Below are 24,788 nucleotides of genomic sequence, written 5' to 3' on the forward strand. Positions count from 1 at the left end.
CTATGCCACCTGTCTATTTCTATCATGTCCTTGCACATGATTGCTTCTTTTCCTTGGTATTCTCCTCCTCTTTTCCTGCTTGGTGACCTTATCCATGAGGATTTTGCTCAGATATCCTGTTTTGTTCTCTTTTGTGGCAGACATAGCCATTTCATTTCCTGCACTTCCAAAGCACCTTCTCCTTCCTCATTCTAGCACTTGCAGTGTTGCGTTCCAGTGATCTCTCTTCCCTTACATTGTGAACTCTTGAAGGTAGGAATTGTGTCTTCTTTGATTCCATCTTCCTAGACCCCAGCACAAAATTTGGCTCAGAGCACATGCTCAGAACATGTCGCTTGGTATTAAATTGCTCTCTACAACCTGGACATGGAGATTAGGAAAGAGAGACATGCATGGAAAGGGAGGCAAAGATGCTTCAAAGACATGAGTTAATTAAAGTAAATTTGTACTGGAGATATTAAAGGCCAGTAGTTTTATTTTGAAGCTTTAGAATTAAGAAATGTAACCAGAATTTTCTATAATGTAAAGAGCCTATTTAGGCTATTATTTTGGTGTAGACAGCATCACATTGATGTCACAGAATGAGACTGCAAGGCTGTGGACTTCAGGCATGAAATCTTCACGGGTTCACATGATGATGGAGGAAGAAATCCCCCTTCTCGATAGCGTGTGTGCTACTGTGATATGCTGTCACTTAGCATTGTACCCAAGGACGCTCCTGGCCACAAACTTCCAAACTCAGTAAGGCAAGGGCAGTCTAGCACTAGCCTGCACCATTTGCCAGCTCTGTAAGATTCTTGTGATACTTTTAGAAGAAACGAAGGAAACTCAAATTTACTGTGATGGTGATGTCTATTAGCTCTAGAAGATGACCTGCCAGAGTGGGCAGAGAAGGTTCTGTTCTTTCTATTTCTGAGATATTGTTTTACCTGTACCTCCCTAATGGGAGGGAGACTAGTAGTTTGTATACTTACCATGTTATTCAAGGTGAGGTGGTTTGACTTCGGCTCAGAGTATACTGCAACAAAAAATCCTTTTGCAATGAAAACACCTCCTGGCCTTTGCTCGAGAGGCCAGGTGCATCAGGTTGTATGTGACAGGCCAGGATGGGAACATTTGGAATGTTTGCCCCTAGCCCCTAAGATGCCTCAGTGCTGTAGACATGCACACGCTTCCAGAACAGGACACCACTGGGCACTGGGGCCTCTGGTTCCCACCCAGGGTGTACTTCCCTGTTCAGTGTCTCACTGGTGCTGCTAGGAAACTGCGTTAAGTTACAGTCAAGTGTCTTGCCAACGCGAGCACCACTCTTGGTGTCATGTTAAGAATACAAAGCAATGGAAAACGATCCCGTGGACATTCATGTAAAATTCAATTATTTTTTATCCAAAGCTATACTTTTAATCATTCCTGAATAGAATTTTTTGTTAAATTGCTCATGTAATGAACTGAAGATCACTTTTTGCTTGTAGAGTTTACTTTTTGCCCAATGAATGATGTGAATATGATTTAAGAGGACATTGTTTAGAACATTTACAAAAACACTGTTCTTCAGCCTTTAAAAACATTTTTTGAATGATAAAAATAAATCCAAATCTGAGAGGGAGAAGAAGGTGAGGGTAGTATGAAGAACTGTGTGTGGGGTTTCAATTGTATAGCTGATGTTTTATTTAAAAAAAATAAATGTGACTGCAAAAAGCTGGGTAGTGGGTACTTTGGTGTTCATTGTTTTGCATATTTGTCTGTGAGAGTAAATGCTTTATAATATACTCATTTGAAGGATATTTGGCATAGGGTTAGAGAATTTCAAAAAGCAGTATGGCCATTGTAAGTTACTTTTGTTATGAATTTTCTATGTGGAGATGTTTTTGAAAGGCTCATTAGTTTGTGTTGCTGTGTGTATGTCTTTTTGTTATAGAACATGTTATGATTCAGATTCTTAATATAATCTGGCTGTTGTCTTCATTATTTTGCATTGGGAAAGTCTTACATTTTAAAATCTGGTAAGAAAAATTAAGCCAACATGTGAAAGACGAAGGTTTTGAGAACTTAGGTTAACCAATGATTTATATTCAGGTGGGTGCTGGCAAGACACCCAGAGTTGGCTCACCAGGAGGGATGCCAGTCTCCAGCTTGTCCTCCCCGTCTCTGTTGCCTGCTGGAGGAGGTTCTAGTACTTCATGTCAAGCCAGTGTGACTGAGCTCCCACTAGCTTCTGTGGCCAAGTGCAAGTAAGCGGTGGAAGCCATGCTCGCTTGGAGCATGCCCGTGGTTTCAGGGAGGAGAATGCAAGCACCTGGTGGTGGGCTGAACAGTGGCCCCAAAGATGTCCACGTCCTAATCCCCAGCATATACTAATATGTTACTTTACATGGCAGAAGGGACTTTGTCGATGTGATTAAGTGAGGATCTTGAGATTCGGAGACTCCATTGGATTATCTGGGTGGGCTTGATGTAATCACAAGGATGCTTACAAGAGGGAGAAGGATGGTCAGACTCAGAGAAGATGTGACTGGGGAAACAGAGGTCAGAGGGATGTGGCCACAAGCCAAGGAAGCCAGGCAGCTTCTAGAAACTAGAAAAGGCAAGGAACAGACTCTCACCTAGAGCCCCTAGAAGGAATGCAGCCCTGTTGACACCTTGGTTGTATCCCACTGAAATGATTTTGAACTTATGACCTCTGGAAGTGTAAGATGATAAATTTGTGTTGTTTGAAGCCATAAAGTTTGTGGTTATTTCTTACGGCAGCCATAGGCAATGAATACAAACAGGCTTGGCATGAGAAAGGGTGAGCAGCACCGTGGCAGGGAGGGGAAGACCTACCTCCATCAGAGATCACAGGGCTCACCAAGAACTTGGAAAGGGTGAGGGTTAAGTCCTCCACAGTGCTGGCTTTGAGTCAGACTGCCTGACTTACACCCTGGCACCAACGTTTATTTGCAATGGAATCTTGAGTAATTGAACCTCTGTCTGGCTTTGTTCTCCCATATATAAAAACAGGAATGATAATAGAACTTGCCTCATAAACTTGTTACGAGGCTTAACTCACATAATCCATTCAAAGCATTTGCACAGTACCTGGCACAAAGTAAAGGTGCTATAAAAGTTACCTATTATTATATAAGCCCTCAGCTATTCAAAGGGCTTGCTGTGTGTTCATGGATGCTGAATTTTATTAGCACACTTAATAAGGCTAGTCTTTTCTTTTGGGAAACCACATAAATTATGCATCATATAAATCTAAAAGAAATACCTGCTCATTCTGGGGGCAGTGACACTGTGGCTAAATACATGGTCATTAGATTGGTGGAGACTTTGTTTTAAGATGGGACTCAGAATAAATATAGCTGTATATGTTTGCTACGTGAGAAACAGGTCTGTTGCAGTGAAGCGTGTTCATGGTTACCTGTTTAGGTCTTAACTCAGAGGAGCCTTAGGTTTGCATTCTTCTACTTATCCTGTGCTCACAGTAGGAGGTTTCCCTTAAAACAGCAAAAATCGTCCCAGGGTAAGGAGGACCATGTGAGGGGAGTAGGGAGGGTGTATGTACGCAGGGTCATTGTAATGGCAGAGTTATGAGAATGTGTAAAACCTCACAGCTCATGACCAGGTAATTGGTTTATGGCACAGGTATCCCTCAGTGGAAGGTGGAGCAGCTGGCTTTAATTCCACCCTCCTGTTCATTCCACGGCACGTTTTGCAATGAAGTCCTTTCGTACTTTACAGTAACTATGTCTCTTTAGATGGGACCTAGTGTGGGCTGCCACCCAGCTCATCCTAAATTCCCCATTTGAGTTGGTCGGGGTAGCATTCCAGACAGAAAGGAGCCTGTGTGTGCAGTAAGTCAAGAAGACAGGAGAGAACAAGTGCACATTAGGCAAATTACAGATATTGGAGGCATATATGGTGTATGCCGGAGTGAGAGAGGGTGGGGGATGAAACTGGAATTGTCCACTGAGGCAGTCAGGTGAAGAGCTTAGAGTCTCCACCTTAGGAGTGTGGGCTTTGTCCTGGAGCCCCTCCTCTTCCAGAGGTGCCATGTTAAAATAAATGCCATGGGAATGGGAAAAAAGGGCTTGGCGGTCTCGAAGTTTTGGAAATGCTGAGAAAACAAACCAAGGAGTTTCTTTCCTTTAGGAATTCTCAGAGCTTATTTTGAATTTCTCAGAAGCAGTAATAATAGGCAAATAGAAATGAGACTCAGAACTAAGGAATGAGTGGGTCCAAGAGATATTCAAGATAGAGAATTTAAAACAGTTGGTGACAAATTATATAGGATGGGGGGACAGGTGATGGAGAGGGAAGTTCAATGCAACCCTAGTTTCAAGTTTAGGATTTTATGCAATAGCTTATGATTTTTAGATAATAGAGGAATAGAGTGTATGTGAGTGGAAGAATCAATTTTATAGGAAGATAATGAATTTCAAATTTATTTTGGACTTGTTTTATTTGAGATACTGAGAAGAGAGCCACTGATGGTGCTCATGTCCATAGACCTTTGAGAGTGTGGCTCTGGGATGAGGGGACTGAGGAGCTGGAACGCTGGGTAGACTGAGCTAATTTGAGCCATGGGTGTGTGTGAAGACCTCCCAGAGATGAGATGGTAGGATTTCTAAGGCTTACATGCGAATCACATTCAGTTGATAATGTTTAGCCACGGGCAGAAGGGTAGAGCTATCATTTAGCTTTTGAGTGCTGACTCCTGCATTCTAACTAAGATCATTGTCATGTTTAAATGGAAGCCTTATCTGCTTTTTCAGAATCACAGCTTGTGCAATGACTATGAATAAGTACGTGGAAGAAAATGTATCTCAGAAATCCTACACGACCATCAAGTACTTCATGAAGATGCTGAGCAGTGTCAGCGAGACCTTGATCTTCATCTTCATGGGCGTGTCCACCGTTGGGAAGAACCACGAGTGGAACTGGGCCTTCGTCTGCTTCACGCTGGCATTCTGCCTCATCTGGCGAGCGCTGGGTAATGAGCACTTGTTTGCTAAATGAACATTCAGGGGCATTCGCTGAAAGAGGGGGGCTTTCCTCTTGTTCATCCTTTCCTGTGTCTGAGGCTCCTTTTATATCTTCATTTCTTCTTTTCTCTCATCTGTTTCTTCCTCCTCTCCTTCCTCATCCTCCTCTACTTTTTCCTCTTCTTCCTCCTTTTCTTCTCCTTCTTCATCTCCCTCCTCCTCTTCCTCTGCTTCCTGTTCCATTCTTTTCTTCTCTGAGTATCTTCAATGAGCCTTTGCTCTAAGTCACCTGAGTCCGTCTTGGCTTCTCTGATTTCACATTTTCACCCATCATCCGGGAACAACAATGTCAAAGGCCCGGAGCCTTTGATACTAACAAGACAGAGAAAAGTGGAAAGACCATGGCGCCAATTCGTAAATCGTTTGCCCTGTCACAGCAGCACAGAAAATGAGCCTACCTATTTTCACATTCTGGCCTCACAGTCTATTTTTTTGGCGGGGGGCTTGTTCTCTGCAGGTGTCTTTGTCCTGACTCAGGTCATTAATTGGTTCCGGACCATTCCCCTGACCTTTAAGGATCAGTTCATCATCGCCTACGGAGGACTCCGGGGTGCCATCTGCTTCGCGCTGGTGTTTCTCCTTCCTGCTGCTGTGTTTCCTCGGAAAAAGCTATTCATCACAGCTGCCATTGTTGTCATATTCTTCACTGTCTTCATTCTGGTGAGTAGAGTTCTTTCTCCTAGAAAAGCCTCTCCATTTACCAGAAGGAAACACGATCTTTCAGACTATGGTAATGAAATCTGTTTACAGAATGCAAAGTGGCAAAGGTGTGTTGGAGCTTTGGTAGTTATGTTATTAGGGAAAATGATATTTCCTGTCTGAGTTCATGTCCCCGGCTTGTCCAGGGGCCTAAGAGAGTCCAATTTGGTCATGTGGCCTACACAGAGGAATTATTATTTAAGGAAACTCAACTAAGGGATCTAAGCTTACTACTGGAAAATTATGAACTGTGCTTGCTAATCCTGGTCATTTGCCTTGTTCTCTGACCTAGTAAATGTTCTTATTAAATAATAGTTGTGCATGATGACCTTCCAACAGCCATTTGACATGAGTTGACTGCTTAGCAGTGCTCCCCCCGAAACAGAGGAATGGGTAGAGGTAGATACGAGCTTAATACTGGGAGGCAGAAAATGGGGTGAACCTGTGTCCAGATCCTCACTTTGAAGTTCCTCAATCTCTTTAAGTTAATATGCGAGCTCTTAGAAGATTATATTTTGCAGATATTCATTTATTAAATATTTATTGGACTCCTGCTATGTGCCAGGCAATGCTCTAGGAGCCTTAAGATCCATAAGTGAATAGAACATAAAAAGATCCCCATCCCTGAAGAGCTTACGTTGCAGGGGCTAGAGGGGCAGGCACTAGAGAAGAAACACAGTAAATAAGTAAATTATAGAGCATGTTAGAAGGTGAAAGACGCTATGCAATAGGGAAAAGTGGGGGATCAGGCATGGCAAGGGTAAGGTAGTTGGGGCTTTACAATTCTGAATGGAAGGGTCATGGAAGGGAACAGTGAGAAAAATGACGATTGAGCAATGCAGGCGGTGAGATTAGCTAAACCCAAGAACCTTCTGGGCAAATGGGCTGAAGGATGCAGTGTGTCCTGAAGGCAGTGTGCTCTTGGCCAGTGTGGTGGGAATGGAGCATTTAGGAGAATGAGGCCAGGAGAATCCGGAGCCCTAGGTCACGTAGGGCTGTGTAGGCCAGTGGAAGGAGTTTCGCTCTTCTCTAGGTGAAAGGGAAGACATCAGAAGGTTTTGTGCAGATGCGAGATGTGTTCTGACTTACTCGATAAAAGGATCATGCTAGCCACTGTGTTGAGAATAGACTGTCAAGAGGGAAGGTGGAAGCTGGGAATTCAGTGTGGAGGCCACGCAGTCATTGGGCAGGACCAGGCCAGTGCCAGTGGAGTTGGTGAGAAGTGGCAAGACCCTAGAATATATTCTGGAGCTGGAACCTACAGGAGTCCCTGATGGGTTAGACATGGGTGTGCAGAACCGGGAATCACGGATGACCCCGGGGGTTTGGGCCTGAGCAGCTGGAAAGATGGACCTGCCCTCAGTGAGAAGGGGAAGTCTGTGCAAGGAGGAGGTGGGAGGGGGAGACAGGTAGTGCAGTCACGGGATGCTGGGGGAGGGTGTCTGTTAGACCACCAGTGGAGGTGCGGAACAGGCAGACAGTAGCAGTCTGGATTCAGGAAAGAGATCAGTCATCAGCAGACAGCTGGTACTGAAGCCACCAAAACTGGATGTGATTGTCATGGCAGTGAAAATACATACCAAGGAGACCAGAAAAGAGGACCAAGGATTGAGCCCTGGGGTAGCCCAACCTTAAGACTTCCGGGAAAAGAGGGAAGCTGCCAAGGAGACTGAGAACAAGTGATCAGTGAGGATAGAAGAAAATCAGGAGATGTGTGTTTTTAAAAAATTTTCATATTTATTTAATAATTAGTCACAGAATGCTTTCTAGGTGCCCTTCTCAAATCTAAGCATCTTATACGTCAATTCATTGAATTCTCATAACAATTCCATGGCATGTAACTCTTGGAGGAGCCACTGTTTGTTATCCCTATTTGGAGATGAGGAAAATGAGGTGCTGAAACTGATGTTAAGCAATTGTACCAAGTTGATGCAGCTGGTAAAAACCAGTTTGGTCTTAACCCTAAATCACGTGCCCAGCAGAGAGCCTGGTGTGTAGTGAGTGCTCAGTATTGTAACACATTACGATTCTCCTCCTTCCTCCTAGTCAGCTCTCCAGGACATAGTTGATCCTTCGTTCATCCACACCTCCCAACACTGGGGACAGGGGCTTGTCTGGAACCCTAAAGAAGGATGCCTTGGGAGACCTTTTCCTAAGATGGCCACTCTGTGTTATTGCCTTTATTATCAGCACCTTTCTGAGGCCGATTCTCTGCAGTGATCATGGACATCACAGTCTGTCAGGCAACAGGGCAAGGGCCTGGTTATTGATGATACTCAAAGGAAAAATGCAGAATTCCTGCTCTCAAAGATAGAAAGTATTGCCATCATTTGTAGGTCAGGTTAGCAAAGGTCCTCCTGTGGAGGTGATGTTTAATCTGAGATGTGAAAGACGTGGAGTCAGCTAAGATCTGGGGATAGACCATTCCAGACAGAAGTAAGAGCTGATGCAAAAGTCCTAAGATGGGAAGCTCCCAGAACAGAAATAAGGAGCCAAGTGGGTAAGGAAAGAGAGAAAATAGAAACATAGAGGAAGCAACCATTGTTGAGCTTTGGTGACTTGAAGTAAAGAGTGTGGTTTTAATTGGAGGGTGATGAGAAGGGTTTTAAGCAGGGGAGTGATGTGTTTTTAAAAGATCTTTCTGGCTGCTGGGCGAGAGAATGGATTATGGGAGACAAAAATAGAGGGAGCAAGACTGATTTGGGTGTTCACACAGTAGCCCAGGACAGAAATGATGATTTAGTAGCGGCAGAGATGAGGAGTAGACGCAGTCTTGTGTGTTTTAGAGGAGTATTCAGCAAGACCAGGTGTGAGGTGTAAGGTGTGAGATGTGAGCTGAGCAGAGTCAAACATCACTCAAGGGATAACTTGTTAACTCTTGTGTTGTGCAGAAAGTCAGGGAGCTTGTGGGAGGTGGGGCGGAGGGGAAGCTGGAAGTCAGGAAGTTCCCCCTGTTCTCCGTGGCGTAGAGGGAAGGAGAGAGATGAAGGTGGGGAAAAGCCCTGATGGAAAAGGAGAAAGACCGAGGTGACAAGCAGAAGAGGTGAGATGTATCGGCTGCATTTAGTACTGTGAACACATCAAGCTAACCCTCCAGTGGGGAGATATTTGGGGATCAGTATCTGGAGACTGCAAGTCAGTCTTTCTTCTGGTGAGGTTTAGGGATAGTCCGGCCAAGCTCATTTTGATGTCCATGGGGAAGAGAAATTGCTGTAGTTCCACCCTGCTGCTGTCTTCCTTCTCCTGCTCTCTGCCCCACCCTTCCGTGCGCACAGCTTGGAGACCGATGCGTGCATATTGCCTGGTTTCTTACTCCGCCCACCTCATCTTCCTCACATTCTCCTGCCTACCACTGGCTCTTGAGACTGGGAACACACACACATGCACACATGTGTGTGCACATACACATACACATACACACAGACACATACACACTCCTTTCAGAAAGGATCTCCTTTCCAGAATACATCAATAGTTAAGGAGTTCAGTGAAAAATGCCTAGAGGGACATACTTAATGGATTACAAATATAGTAGGAATAACGAATTCTAAATCTATGCATAAAGTTTTGCCTTTTGAGTAGGAATTATGTATTCTTTTACAAGTGACAACTTTTATGCTGATGGACCTATTATTAAACTTTAAATATATTTTCCTCCTCTTATTTCAGTATTTCTTACACGACAAGCTCTTCCAACCTGATACTATTGAGTTAGCCCTGTCTTTGAAAATAGAATTTCATGATGTAATTCGATACCATAATCTATAATGAAAATTTTAACATCACTTGAATCATGTGGCTATTTAGGGAAAGTAGCATCTTTACGAAGCACATTATATGTTATCAGAAAATATTGTTGTGGAATATTGAGTGAATAAATAATTCTGATCCTTTGGGCGTTTGAGTTTGTTTTCTTTTCAATAAGATTGGTTATATTGTTTATAAAAAATAAAAGGTGTTTTTCATGGTTTAGACTTACATTCAAAGTCAGAGAGGGTGGAGTGCAGTAATATACAGCGAAGACTTTAGGGTAAGGCTGTTCTGGATTGATACTCTGGGCCTGGTTCTTGCAGCCTCTGTGGGTCCCAGTGTACTTGGCTATAAAATCTCGACAATGGTACATACCTCCCTCCCAGGCAGTACAGGGGAATACGCCTGTAAAGTACAACACCTGAGGCAAGTTTTTAACTTCATTATTTGCTATGTTTTAATGCACAACATTCAGTAAAATGGTGACAAAAGGAAGAAAAATTTAAATTCTTTCAATATGCTTTTCTTTGGAAGGAAAAGCTGTTTGAGTATAATTGTTATTATTTAGTTAGTCGCTGTAATCATGTGGCAGATCCCCAGAATTCTGTAAATGCATTCGGTGGTTACCTAGAAGTCCATCAGGTAGCAAGGTTGACTGGAATTCAAGAGATGGCATTTTCTTTTTGCCTCAGTTGCACATTAACGGTGGAATTTACTGTGAATCACTGTGCGGAACTGTGAGGCATCTGGGACTTTACCCTACTTGCAGGTTGACAAGTTAGCCTGTTCCTATTTTATGGATGCTGGCAGAAGACTCCCAGGCCAGAAACAAAGGACGTTCTTGCCCATGGTAAAAACAGTGGCCCGAGCTTCATGTTGGTTCGTGTCAGTTTTCCACACTGTCTCGTCTTATGGGAGTGACAACAAGGACTCAAGATGGGTGTCTGCACATGTCGTGGACTGCTTTGCAGGAGGGGCACACTGAGCTTGGGAATCTATCACTTCATCTCTCAAGATTGCTTGTTGCTTGCAACCCTGAGAAATGGCCCAGGTAATTAAGGCCTTACCTTCTTGGTACCCGCTGTGGGCATGCTCAGGGCCCATGGTGGGGTGACCTTTCCCAATGATTGAATAAACCTTTGCTAATTTAGCCTCTCAAACTGGAGGGATGATGCCCACTATTTTATAGACATTGTGAGGACCCTCAAATGTCCTTTCTCATTTGTCAAATAAATGGTCTTATGTTTTATCTAGCTAGCTAGCTTAATAATGACACCATCTTTATATTTAGTTAACATATGCCATTACTAAGTGGAATTCCATAGAATTCAGAATAATTTATTCTGGACCTACATTAAAATGAGCAAGATGATTAGGCTTTTTTTAAGATGGAAAAATGCAGGTGAATAGTCTAGGATGTGAGAGAAAGCGTAGTAAGAGATAGTTCCAAGGGTTTTTGCCTGAGCAACCAGCTTTCAAGGTGAAAGCAACCAGGTGACCTTTAACTTAGTGGAGAATAGAGAGGAAGGATTGAGTTTGAAGAGTGGGAACCTGAGTGTACTGTTTTGAATGTATACATGCTGGACAGATACGCTTGTCTATTAGACATCCATGTAGAGATGTTGAATAGCCAATTCTATATATGAGTCTGGAATTCGGGGAAGAAGTGAGAGTAGGAGATACAAATTTGGGATTCGTCAGTATATAGGTGGCTTTTAAAGCATGAATCTGGAATATATTATTTAGAGAGTGAGTATAGAAAGAGTATAGGATAGAAGGCATCTGAGGACTGAACCCTAAAAACATCAATATTTAGAAATCAAGAAAATGCTGAGAAACCAGTGCAGGAGACTGAGAAGGGTGAGTAGTAAAGGAGGAGAAATGTCAGGAGTTGCCCATAAGCAGAGGGAAGAAAGTGTTTGGGGAGGAGAGGGTGCTGGCAGTTGTGACGAATGCGGCTGCAAGGTCAGGACAGGTCTGAATGGAGGACACAGCTATGAGTGGCCGTCCTCACAGGGGCATGTGGGGTCAGCTGGGAGGATGGAACTCTGGTTGATTGGATTTAAGAGAGAGGAGTTGAGAGAGACATTGGAGATAGAAGATATAGGCGACTCTGTTGAGGTCACGTTGAGAAAGCCGGGTAGTGGCCAGAGGAGGACATCTGCCAAAGGACAGCTTTTGTTTCTGGTTTTAAAAGACGGGAGCTGTAGCAGCGTGTTGGAGTGCTGAGGTACAGTAGAGCGGGAAACACTGATGACCCAGGACAGAGAAAGCCCAGTTTGGGGGAAGAAATAGACATAGAACGAATAATCACTGTGCGGTATGGGAAGTGCTGAAAGACAGACAAACAGAGGAGGACCAGGCACACCTACTGGGACACTCTTATGGCTCTCACTGCCCTTATCCCATTGTGAGATAAATACTATTCACACAACAGTCTATGATCTCTGTGATCCAGTGCATAATGTGACAGATACCTTACATATGGCAGCATAGCAATGATAGTGACATTTTTAAATAAATGCAAACAGTTACCTCAAGTTTTTTCTGGAAATTGCCTGCTAAATCAACAAGGAAATATAAGGAAGTTTCTCTCTTTCCCCTCTTTTTCTGCAAATATTAATTCCAAAAAGCAACACAAGAACTCATTTTCTTGCAAAGGAACAGACCAAAAGAACACTCATTATAATCACGCAGTAGTTGATTATTTCCCCTGCTTCACATTAGTGGAAGCACAGGGATGCAGGGTGGGAGGGAAGCAGAGATGGAACAAGACGGAAAACAAATCTTATCTCCCTGTTCTCCTCCCTGTACCTGTTGCTAAATGATGCCTTTCGTCAGGCCTGACTCTGAGGTGCTATGTTTATTGTGCCAAAGTTGAATGAATGGGTGAAAATTTAACTTGTGCTTTGCAAATATGATTTTTGGTAGTTTGATGGAAAACTAAGGTTTTTTTTGATCCCACGTGGATAACACTAAGCTATTTTATTTTCTAAGCTTTATCAGCTTGCTCCCTGGTTACCTAAATTAGATATTTTCCAGTGTGGCAAAATAAGGTACCTTCTCAAAAGGTTTCTGTCTCTCTCTCTGTCTCTCTCTCTCTCAGAGATTCCTAGAATATAGCATCCAGCTTGGGGAGCTTAATATGGCATACACAAATGCCCTGCACTCCACCCCCAAAATAGATGATTGGCAAAGGAAGGAAAGGAAGAAGTGGGGGAGAGGAAGAAGGGAGCCTTTATTAAATAATGCCCATTGAGCACGACATCACTACTGCAAATAATTCAAAGAGAAAGGGGGCAACTATTAAAAGGGACTGTTTAAACAAACACACATTTTTATAAGTTTTATTAATTATAAACGTAAGTATGTTGTGCTTTTAGAAACTTGAGTTGATCGGGTGATAGGCAGCACTTACTTCCTGGAGTGGACGAGTTGTGATTTATCTGGGGTAGTGCGTTCACTTCTAGATTATCTGTCAGTAGGAAGAAATCAACGTAGGGATGGGGAGAGGCCCTATGTCCTATCTTTATTTTTATGTCCTATATTTACAAAGACTGGGCACTCACTTATTATATACTAAGTGAATGCTGATAGGAAAACGCGTGAAACAGCATTCGTTAGAACACGGTATTAATATATAGTTTTAAAAATTGCATTGATTTTGTTGACTTTTACTTGAGCTATTATTAAACTAGTGGTTTCAGGGAATCTGGAATTCAGCGAAAATCTCCCATCTCTGAAAACCACATGTTTACACCCATTTTCATTTACATAAGTTAAAAATTACTGAACATGTGTTGATTGGAAAGCTGTTATTACCTTCTATGTTATTTCAAAGTGGTAGACTGAAGTACAAATAGAACACAAGATGTGTCTTATACCAAATGTGGCCAAAATCAGTTCACATTTCAGAAAGTTAAAATGAAAGTTAAGTCCAAAAATGCCCAGAGCTGGTCTAACAGGCGTGCCTGTGTGTGTGTGTGTGTGTGTGTGTGTGTGTGTGTGTGCGCGCGCGTGTGTGTCAGTATGCATCATCAAAAAGCATCTTAAAGACTACAAGACATGGGGAAAAGTGAGATGAAAATCAAATGTGTGGCAGGGAACATGCCTCCAGATATCTACTTCCTTCCCCCCAAAACCCCAACAGCCCTTCCCACTCATGTGTTATTCCTGTCAGGAAGTAGTGGTCATCTACCCCCACCCCAGCAAGAAACTCGGGAATCTTCCTTCATTCCACATTCTCATCCTTCCTCAGTTGTCCTGTTTTGGTGCCAGTCTTATATACTTTTAATCATCTTAGCTGATAGTTTGTATCTGTAAGTTCTCTCTCCTTCATTCTTCTTCCAAAATCTTCTGGTTACATTTACTCTTCTGGGTTAATTTCAAATCAACCTGTCAAGTTCTGTTAAAAAATCTTTAGGGATATTTTACTGGAATTGTATTGTATATAATTGTTAGTTGGGAGAAAATTGTCGTAATATTGTTGTTATCCCATCTAGGAACTGTATGTGTCTTTTTAAAACTCAGATCTTTTTAATGTCCTTTAGTTAAGTTTTATATTTCTTTTTGTAAAGGTTTTATACATTTATGATATATATAAAGAGAGGTGGGAATATATAGTATGTGTAGTAAACTAGTATTTATATATATTATAATAGTGTATGTATATATATGTCCTCTCTTTATATATATATTTTTTCATTGCTATTATATAGGTCTTTATTCTCTTACATTTTTAAATTACTATATGGGATGCTTTGTGCATGTTGATTTTATGTTAGTCACTTTACTAAACTTGTTCTTTTTAAATGAAAAAGGATTATCTTAGAGTTTTCCAGGACAAAAACCCCAGATCATCCATGAGCAATAAAAATCTTGTCACTTCACTTTCAGTATTTATATGTCTACTTTTTCTTTGTCTATTCTTGTTTAATTGACTGGGACATGCAGAACTGTGCCAAAGAGCATAGACAGCATCCTGTGTTGTTCCTGGCACTAATGGAAATGCTTTTACTGTTTCATTATTAAGTGAGATATTCACTGTAGATTTCTGATAGATATATGTTATTACTTTAAGAAATGTTTTTCTCTTTCTGGTTTACTGAATAGCTGATAATTCTCTCCATTTCGCAAGTTTACCTGTGAATAGGCCCAAACTGACTACGAGCCCTTTCTTACTGCTGATGCTTTGCTGTGTTGTGGTCTTTGCTGGAAAAGGCTTCCAACACCTTGTAAGACAGCGACCCACTGTTTCCTCTGCACCACGCTTGCCTTGACCTGCCTCCTGTGTCTGTGTCTGTCATTCCTCTTCTGCCTGCTTTGTAACTGTTTTTGGATATATCTGACTTCTTATATCCAAAGTCCTGGAGCTGAGGTCCTTAACTATTCATCTTCGTGTCCCAAATGCCCAAGGCCCTGACATGTATGTAATAGAAGCTCAGTTAAAATACTTTTGATAAATGAACAAATGGAGGAATAATTGAAAAGTTTTCTATGGATAATATAACAAGTAGGCGATGTCTCTGAACTTGATAATGCTTGATTATTTCTCAGAGTTACTTTCTCTATTTCTTTCTTTTTTTCCATTGTTTTGTGTTGGGACGTGATCCTTTGAAAATATGCCAGCTATTGGAAGGAAAGAAAAAATTAACAAAAGGTTACATTTATGGTGCTAAATCTTGGGAGCAGAATATCTTTTGTTGTTGGTTATCAAAGCTTACGAGAAGAGAAGTTATGCTTGCATTTTTAATTTTATTTTATAAGAAAATTCACTATTTTTTTTTTCTGTTTAGGGAATAACTATCCGACCACTGGTGGAGTTTCTTGATGTTAAGAGGTCCAATAAGAAGCAGCAAGCTGTCAGTGAAGAAATCCATTGTCGGGTAGGTGTTAATAGAGTCAACAATTTAAATGATAAAAGAAAAAATATTTGAATCAGTCAAACAGCTTGACACCAAGTTGTCCATTTCCTGAAGAAAGGGGAATGACAGAGGGGAGAGAGGGAGGCCTGGGGAAGGTACGTGCTAGGGGAGTGTAGAACAGATACAGCCCATGGTAGTGTCTCCAGTTAGTTTGCTAAACTTGTCCATGAACACAGGGACAAGAAATCTCCTCCTTTTACTTCTTTCAACCTGAAAATGTTCCTACTGGAAAATTATTACCATATTTCATATTTTTCAAAATTATGAACAAACTGTTATGATGAGCAGAATAATCTAGGAATGGCCTAAGACTGCTATAACAAACATTTCATCAATTGGTTTGAAGATGAATTGTTGCTTTATTGCTTTCAGTACAACAAACAGAAAACAAAAACTAGCAGGGCCTTTAGAATTTAGGCGTGATATAAGTAGAGTGAAAAGTAATGATTTCATGTGAAACTAATCAATTAGCCTTTTTCTGTTTCAGTTTTTTGATCATGTGAAGACTGGGATTGAAGATGTTTGTGGACATTGGGGTCACAACTTTTGGAGAGACAAGTAAGAAGGTCTTGGCTCTGGAGCACTCTGGAAGCAGGACATACTGACTTGTAGTATTTTTCAGAGTTGCAAATCTTTCCTTTGTGGTACCACGTAGTATGTCCTTTAAGACAAGGTTCAGCTGTAACAGAAATGTAGAATAATAGTAGGTTAAACAAGGGGGAAGCTTATTTCTCTCTTTTGTAAATAGCCAGAGGTAGGCAGTTTAGGTTTAGTAGATGAGCTCTACTCCGCAGACACCCACTCCCCTGCCCCAGTCCCATGACTCTCTGTCTTGTTGATCCACTAAGAGTGGCCTCCATTTCCAAGGCTGCCTCCGGGACCACAGTGGCTGTATCTGCATTAGCCATTCTAGGCTACGTGGAGGAAGAAAGATAATGAAGACACAAAGGATCTGTGCTAGCTGCCTTCTAACCAAAGCTATCAGCAGCTGCCACAAGATTCTTCCACTTCTACCACATTGGCTGGGACTCAGTTGTGTGGCTATTCCTCACCGCATAGGAGGCTGGTTAAAAACTGCGTGTCCCATTACTATCCATTTTGGCACACGTGGTGAGGGGCTTTGTCAAATGCAGAGATTCAGAGCACCTGAGGATGTAAATGGACTATCAGAAATAATAGATGTATATCTGTTGATGCTGAAATTATCCAAAAGGTTATATATTAATACATTTACATAAATGCACACACAGACACACAGAGTTTACCTTTCTGTAAAATATTCTATGGTGGATAAATACAACTCAATACCTGTCTTCAAGGATCTTATAGTTGAAGTGGAAAAGGTAGAGTAGGCAGGCAGAATTAGATGCATGCTTTAATATAAACTGAAAAACAGAGTTATGAGATCAAGAAGTTCAGATTCATTCTGACAGCAGAGGTAGGAACAGCAGGGTACGGGCGCCAGCTCGCAGCGGCCAGTGGGAGCTGACTACGTGTGTCTCTTCCTGGCTGTGCATTTGGCACCATCCACCCTGGCTACTTGAATCAGCCACATTGGGAGTGTTTATACCACGGTCTTGACAAATGCTACAAATCAGGGTCCTTTTATTCCTAGAGCAATTTGTTGAACATTCATCAGCACTTCACTGGCTAGGCAAGGCTTTTGAAGGAGGCGGCACTTAAGCTGGTCCCCAAAGACAGAAGAGCACATCTGAAGCTTGGTGGATCCCTCTTGCCTTTTCTTTCCTAACTTGGTAACAGATTTTTTCCTCTCCACTGCTAATTTACATGAAATTGACCAGCCTACCAATTTATGTAATTTAACAGAAGGGACTTTTTCAGTGCTTCCTATTTGCTCATATATGCTGGCATAATATTGGGCTGCACAGGAAGTTTAAGCCATAGACTTAAGCCTCTCAAATTCTGCAGCACAATGGAGACAACAAAACAGTCATACAGCGGATAGACTCTGTGTGTGGGGGAGAGTGTGAGGTGTCATTAAGTAATACTAGCATACAATGAGTTACACATACTTCAGTGCTTGAAACAACCTTCACAATGTAGAAACGGCCCCTGGGACTTAGCCTTACTTCACAACTAAAGCAAAAAATATTTTATTTGTATAGAGAGAATGCCCGGTTAGCAACATGGGAGCACAAGGTAATAAAATTAAGGAAGGCCAGGTGTGGTGGCTCACGCCTGTAATCCTGGCACTTTGGGAGGTCAAGGTGGGAGGATCGCTGGAGGCCAGGAGTTTGAGACCAGCCTGGGCAACATAATGAGACTCCATCTTTACAAAAAATTAAAAAACTAGCTAAGCGTGGTGGTGCACGCCTGTAGCCCTAGCTACTTGGGAGTCTGAGCCAGGAGGATCACTTGAGCTCAGGAGTTTGAGGTTATAGTGAGCTGTGATAGCACCACCGCACTCCAGCTGGGTGACGGAGCAAGGCCCTGTCTCTAAAAAAATAATAAATACATAAATAAAGCAAATTAAAATGCCCATTATAAAAAATATTTTTTTAATGGCCATTTATTTTGGGAAGTATTCACTTTTTTAGAGGCAGGTGGTAGACCAGAATGCTACAGAGAGTCTCCTGTGACCCTCTACCCTGGGACCTTCCTAACACAGGTGGGTCCCTGTCTGTGCCGAGTCAGTGAGACAGACCCCTGTGCCTCTCCTCTCCACTGTGTCCGTAGCAATGCCTGTTTTCCACCTTCCTTCTCTTTTCCAGCTCAGCCACTTTTCTGCCCTTCTCTAGCATCCCCTCAGCACCTCCCTGGAGTGACACGTGAGAGGTGTAACCCAGAACAGCTTGCTCCCTTTCAAAAGCGAGGATCAGGCTCCAGATTTCTACCACTCCTCTGCCTCCCAAATGTGGGAAGTAGATACGAGTCGGCATGTCATCAGGTCACCTGGCCCTGGGGCACTGTCAGAAAAGGGAGAAGGAGGACAGTGTGGTCAGGTGGGTTCGGTGTGGAACTCAAGTGTCAGAGAAGGTCTGGCTACATCCTGTCTTTCAGGCAGAAATGCTACCTCTCAGGTCTGTGATCTGCTCCCGGCAAATATCTGAAGGCGGCCGGGACAATTGGGCTGTAAGTGCTAACAACAGCACAGCCAGCTTTGGTTCATGTCTGACAATCTTCACTGTGGTGGATGTGCTTTATCTGATCGTTTCATAAGCGTTTCTATACTTCCATGCAAAAATTTTTCCAGGTAAATTTCAAATAGTGTCCTGGATTGTCCCAGGTGCTGTGTATTTCAGGTAGAGCAGGAAGTGGATGTGGGGGGACTTGGTGCTGACACAGGCCACTTTTAAAATCAGTTCTGCTCAGATCACATCTAATTGTTGATGTTACTAAAAATGGCATTAAGAAAGAAGTGATTGTTTTAGGCATATTGAGTGTCTTTTCCTTTCCTCTGAAATCCTTATGCTGTGGATTTCCAGTGGTCCTGCCAGAGAATTCTTGAGGCATTTGATCCTCTGAGAATGAAGTGAAAGGGTAACACAATAGGGGCATTTCCCAGACTTTGCAAAAGCAATCCAATAATGGTGAAAGAGGACACCTGTGTGTAGCTTGGCAGAGAAATGAAAGGTGTGGAAATAGAGCTAAGAAAGAACATAGCACATTCCCTATGCAAAATAGAGCATGCCATTGTCCTGTTGTCCTTGGTGTTTGTTCTTCCCTTTGCGTATCTCTAGTAAAATGGTAAAACAATAATAATAATAATAATAAAAGAAATTTAAAAAGATGTTGTGTTGCTGTCAGGAGTTCTAGCTCAATAGGCCCAACATGAAATTCAAAATAAAAGTAGAAAAAAGTAGACTCAGTCTTCAGTGCAGTGGCCAGTCAATAGCAAAGCATATCAGGGTGGCTCTTCCCTAGCTATTCAGAGCCCTCCAGTATGTAGAACAAAGGACTTGCATGAAGAATGTGGATTAACATTGATTCCTTTCAAGGCACAGGTGTGCCTATAAACCTCTTTGGGCTTATGGTAATCCCTGTAGTACACTTATTTCTTTCTCAACAAATGTTTATTGCATGTTGTTTCACTTATATATTGGCATCGTAATGTTATATAACAAACCACCCCACAACTCAGCTGCTCAGAACAACAGTCACTTGTTATGAAAGTGCCTGAGTGGAGACGCTGTGAGCCAGCTGGTCTGGACTGGGCTTGGCTGACCTGGGCTGGTCTTGCTCATGATTCAGTGGGTTGGTTGGCTATCAGCTGACTCCAGCTGGCCTTACCTGGTGTGACTGGGGTGAGTTGACTCCACTTCATGTGACATTCACCTTGGCCCTGGGACTAAGCAGCTACTCTGGGCATATCTTTCTCATGGTGATAGTGGAGTCGCAAGATGCAAGCCAAGGTTAAGCCTCCGCTTCCATCACTGTGTCTTCTAATAGCCCATTGACCAAAGCAAGTAACATTATTGAGCCCAGTGTCAGGGAGTAGGGCAGGGCAGGTCACCCAGGCCATGGTGGAAGGACATTGTCAAGAAACATGACAGAGCATGTGGATGCAGGGAAGAATTGGGTCCAAAGAATCCTCCCATTCTGCCACACATGCTTTAATGTACCAGGCACTGTTCTAGGCACTGGTGATACAGAAAAAAATCTTTGCCCATAAAGATGTTACATTCCAGTGCTAGGAGACAGAAAATAAGATAAATGAATGAGTTATATGACATGCTAGAAAGTGATAACTGCTATGGAGAAAAATACATCTTGGAAAGGAGACAGAGACTGCTCAGGGAGGAGGGTGGCGTGCAGTTCTGACAGGATGGATAGGAAAGGCTATTTGAGAAAATGACTGTTAAGGAAAGACTGAGAGGGAGAGCGTATGACTTCCTTTCAAAGGCTGTCAAGGAAAGACTTAAAGGCAGGTGTCTGGGGGAAGAACATTCCTAGTAGAAGGAAGAGTAGGTATAAAGGCCCAGAGGTAGCAGCACAGCTGGCAAGTCTGTAAGACAGGAGGCGTTGGCTGCACCACAGGAAGAGGGGCGTGGTGCTCAGAGGTGCAGACTCAGATTGTGTAGGGCACCGCGGGCCACTGTGCTTCCACTCAGGGGAGATGCAGAACAGTCATATCGTTAGACTTACATTTTACCAGGAGCACTTAGGCTTCTGTGTTGAGAACAGGCTGTAGGAACACAAGGGTGGGAGCAGGGACACCAATTAGGTGCCCAGTACAAGAATCCAGTGAGAGAGCTTGACGTCCTGGACCAGGGCGATGGCATTAGAGGTGGTGAGAGTTGGATTTTGTATATATTTTGACGGTGGAAGCAACAGAAATTGCTGTTGGGGCATATATGGAGTACTAGTCTGTAGGGCTGCTGTAGCAAAGTACCCCAGACTGAGTGGCTGAAACAATAGAAATAAATTGTCTCACAGTTCTAGGGCCTAGAAGTCAGAGAGCAAGGTATGTCAGTAGGATTGCTTCCTTCTGAGGGCCGTGAGGGAAGGATTTGTTCTGAGCCTCTCTCCTTGGCCAGTAGGTGGCTGTCTTCTCCCTGCCTCTTCACAGCATCTTCCCTCTCTCTGTATGTGTCTGAGTTCAAATTTCCTCTCTTTATGAAGACAACAGTCATTGTAGATTAGGGCTCACCCTCATGACCTCATCTTAATCGCCCCTGTAAAGACCATATCTCCAAATACGGTCACATTTTGAGGTATTAGGGATTAGGATGTTAACATATGAATTTTTGGAGGGACATAATTCAGCCCCTAACATGGAACATGAGAGAAGTAGAAGAATCAGGGACGACACCAGGGCTTTTGACCTGGTGTAGTCATCATTAGCTGAGATGGGGAGGATGCTGGGAGAAGGCCAGTTCAGTTTGAACAAGTCAAGTATTAGATATCCAACTGGAGATGTTGAGAAGGCAGCCAAATGCTCATGGCTGGGGTTTGGGAGGGAGGTTGGAGGGGGAGACACAAATTTGGGAGTTGTTTGCAAGGGACTGGGCAAGAGTGTGGGGTGGGAAAGACCAAGGACGGAGCCCCAGAGGACTCCTACATTAAGAGGTCAGAAAGAAGGGAAAGAACCAACAAGGCATGCTGAGAGAGAAGTAGGAAGAACCTTAGGGGAGTGTGGTGTCCTGGAAGCCAAATGAAGACAATGTTTTAAGCAGGTGAGGGCAGGACCGGTGAGGACTAATAATTGGCCATGGGATTTATATTGTGGGGTTCACTGATGACCTCGATGAGGGTAGCTTTAATGGAGTGTTGGAGGCACTGTGAATGTTCCAGAGAGAATCAGAAGAGAGGAACTGGAGACAGCAAGTAGTGACAACACTTCTAAGTAATTTTGCTGAAAAGGAAACTAGAGAAATGGCAAAGGAAGAAATATATGTATTTTAATCTATAATTAGTGAATACTATATATATATATGTCATATTCATATACAAAAATTTACCAGAATGTGTTATGTACACATATATGTGTATGTATATATGCTTATACATGGTATGTGTAGTTCATATACAAAGGTATATACATATAAAATATGTATATATATAATCAGACTAGCTAAGTGCTGCTACTAAATTCTTTTCCTGGGAGTAGTGGAAATGATTTTATTGGTAAAGAGAAAAAAAAAAAAACACTTTTTTTTTTAGTCAGTGTAGTACTAATTTATTGAAAGTTTGGTATTTATTTTGTTTTTACAGGTTTAAGAAGTTTGATGATAAATACCTTCGGAAGCTTTTAATTCGGGAAAACCAACCCAAGTCAAGCATTGTGTCGTTATATAAAAAGCTTGAAATAAAACATGCCATTGAGATGGCAGAGACTGGGATGATAAGTACTGTTCCTTCTTTTGCATCTCTAAAGTAAGTATAGTTTTACAAATAAAAGTTAGTATTACTAAATATGCATTAATAGGTTTTCTGACCAGAAAGGGATCAAAACCAAAACAAAATAGAAAATAAAATAAAAACTAGAATATATCTGTATTTTAGAAGTTAAATAAAAATTGGATCAAGTAAGAAATTATGATGGAAATCAGGAAATATTTGAATTGGAATATAATGAAAATATGAAACATGGAATTTTATATAAAGAAATATTTAAAGGGAATTTTTTTACTCTTAAATGCAAATATTAGAAATGAATTCAGTCTGAAAATCAAGAATCTAAGCATTCATGCTATGAAATTAGAAAAAGAACAAATTAAATCCACAAAAGAATAGAAAATTTGAATAGTTTCTTAAGTATTAAATCAATAAATCTATAATTTAAACCTTTTCTACAATGAAAACTTCAAGAGCATATGGCTTCATTTGTGAATTCTACCAAACATTTAAGGAAGAAATAATATCAACCTTACATAAACACTTTCAGATAGTAGGAAGGAAAACTTCCCAAATTGTCTCATGAGACCAGCATAACTTTGATATTAAACCTGACAAAGACGTTTTTACAAGAAAGGAAATTTATAGACTGACCTCACTCATAATATTTCTGTAAACTTCTAAACAAAATATTAGCAAATACAAACAGATTTATGTAAAGGATATACATCACAATCATTTTGGGTTTATTCTGGGAATACAAGGCTGGTTTAATAGTCAAAAATAAATCAAAGTCATTCACCACTTTATAACAGAATAAAGGAGAAAAATTATAGATTGTCATCTATCGGCAAATAGAAGCAGAAAAAATATTTTAAGAAATTCAATATTTTTTATATTAAAAAATATAGGCAAACTAAAAATAGAGTAATCCTTCCTGAAGCTGATAAAGTTTATTCACAAAACACCTATGGCAACAATTTGTAATGTTGAAATGTTGAAAGATTTACCCTGAGATCTGGAACAAAACAGCGATGCCTATTAGTACCATTTGTATTTAATATTTTACAAGTACTAAACAAGAAAAACATAAAATATATTAAGGATAGAAAAGGAACGGATAAAGCCATCAATATTTACAAACAACCTAATTGTTTCACAGAAAATCCAAAAGCATCTACAAGTAAATAGACTTAAGTAAATTTATCCAGGTTTCAGAATACATGGCAAAAAAAAAAAAAGGAAAGAAAAAAACTCAGTAGTACTTTTATAAGTATCAACAAATAGAAGATGCTATTTTAGAAAATTGCTTAATTTAGAATAGCACCGTTAAATGCCATACACATCAACATCAAACACCATATCTAACGTTAATATCAAATTTAGAGAAAATATATAAAATATCTACACAGAAAGCTACACATTCAATGCAAAACAGATAAATTAAGGCAATATTAATAGAGGAAGAGAGAGATTCAATATTGTAAAATTTTCAGTTCTCTGCAAGTTGATCTATGGATTCAAAGCAATGCTATTCAAAATCCTGGGGTGGGGTGTGTGTGTATGTGTGTGTGTGTGTGTGTGTGTGTGTGTGTGTGTGTGTCTGTCTGTTTGTGTGTGTGTTTGAACAAAGTGGTCCTAAAGTTTTTATGGGAATGTAAATGGCCAAAATTAACCAAGATAATTTTGAAGAAGAACAAACTTAGAAGATTTATACTATTAAATAGTATGACTTATTATAAAGTTACCTGATTAATATGATATTGAAACAAGGAGAGGTAGACCAGTGGAATGAAACAGAGAAGTCAGAACAGACCCACCCACATGTGGACAGTTTATTAACGACAGAGTTTACCATAGGAGAAGTGGAGAAAAGATGGCCTTTGAAAAAAATGGTTGTGGTCAATTTGGTATCTAGATGGAGATAAAGTGAAACTTACCACTGCTTCACATTGTATCAAGTCAAGGTGTATTGTATTTAATAGATCTAAAGGTGATAAGTGAAACAATAAGGCTTTTGAAGATTATAAGAGAATGTCTTCTTAATGTTGAGATAGGGAAAGATTTTTAAACAAACCCAAAAACACTTAATGAAGGAAAAGATGATATGTTGAACTATATTAAAATCAGGAGATTTTGTTTATCCCAGTACATCATTAAAGGAGTGAAAAGGCAAACCACAGACTGGAGAAGATACTTGCCTCACATAAAACTGACAAAGTGCTAAAAAAAAAAAAAAAAAAAAAAAAAAAAGGATAATCCTATAAAAAAGGACAAGAGACTTGTTCAGGTACTTTACAAAGTAGAATATCCAAATGGCTAATCATATGTGTTCTAAAAAACATATATGGGAATATTCATAGAAGCACTGTTTGCAACATCCAGAAGTTGGAATGAAGCCACATATTCATCAACAATAAAATGGATAAATCATAGTATATTTATACAGTGGAATTTTATACAACAATGGAAATGAATGAACTACAGCTACATGTAGTAACAGATGAATCTTCAACATAATGCTAAGCAAAAAAAGCCAAGTGCAAAAGACTACATATTATTGTATTATTCCATTTATATAAAGTTC

General features: G+C 41.1%; 1 protein-coding gene across 1 annotated transcript in view; it reads left to right on the plus strand.

Moving 5' to 3' along the window:
- Positions 1–24,788, plus strand: part of SLC9A2 (solute carrier family 9 member A2) — a 90,915-nt gene that overhangs the window by 56,944 nt on the left and 9,183 nt on the right. Inside the window, exons 4-8 of the mRNA XM_045550326.1 lie at positions 4,761–4,978; positions 5,488–5,690; positions 15,275–15,364; positions 15,891–15,961; positions 22,079–22,240. Coding sequence (XP_045406282.1) covers positions 4,761–4,978; positions 5,488–5,690; positions 15,275–15,364; positions 15,891–15,961; positions 22,079–22,240 — 744 coding nt within the window. The remainder of the gene's footprint in view (positions 1–4,760; positions 4,979–5,487; positions 5,691–15,274; positions 15,365–15,890; positions 15,962–22,078; positions 22,241–24,788) is intronic.

The sequence above is a fragment of the Lemur catta genome, chromosome 4, assembly GCF_020740605.2.
Source record: "Lemur catta isolate mLemCat1 chromosome 4, mLemCat1.pri, whole genome shotgun sequence".
NCBI lineage: Eukaryota > Metazoa > Chordata > Mammalia > Primates > Lemuridae > Lemur > Lemur catta.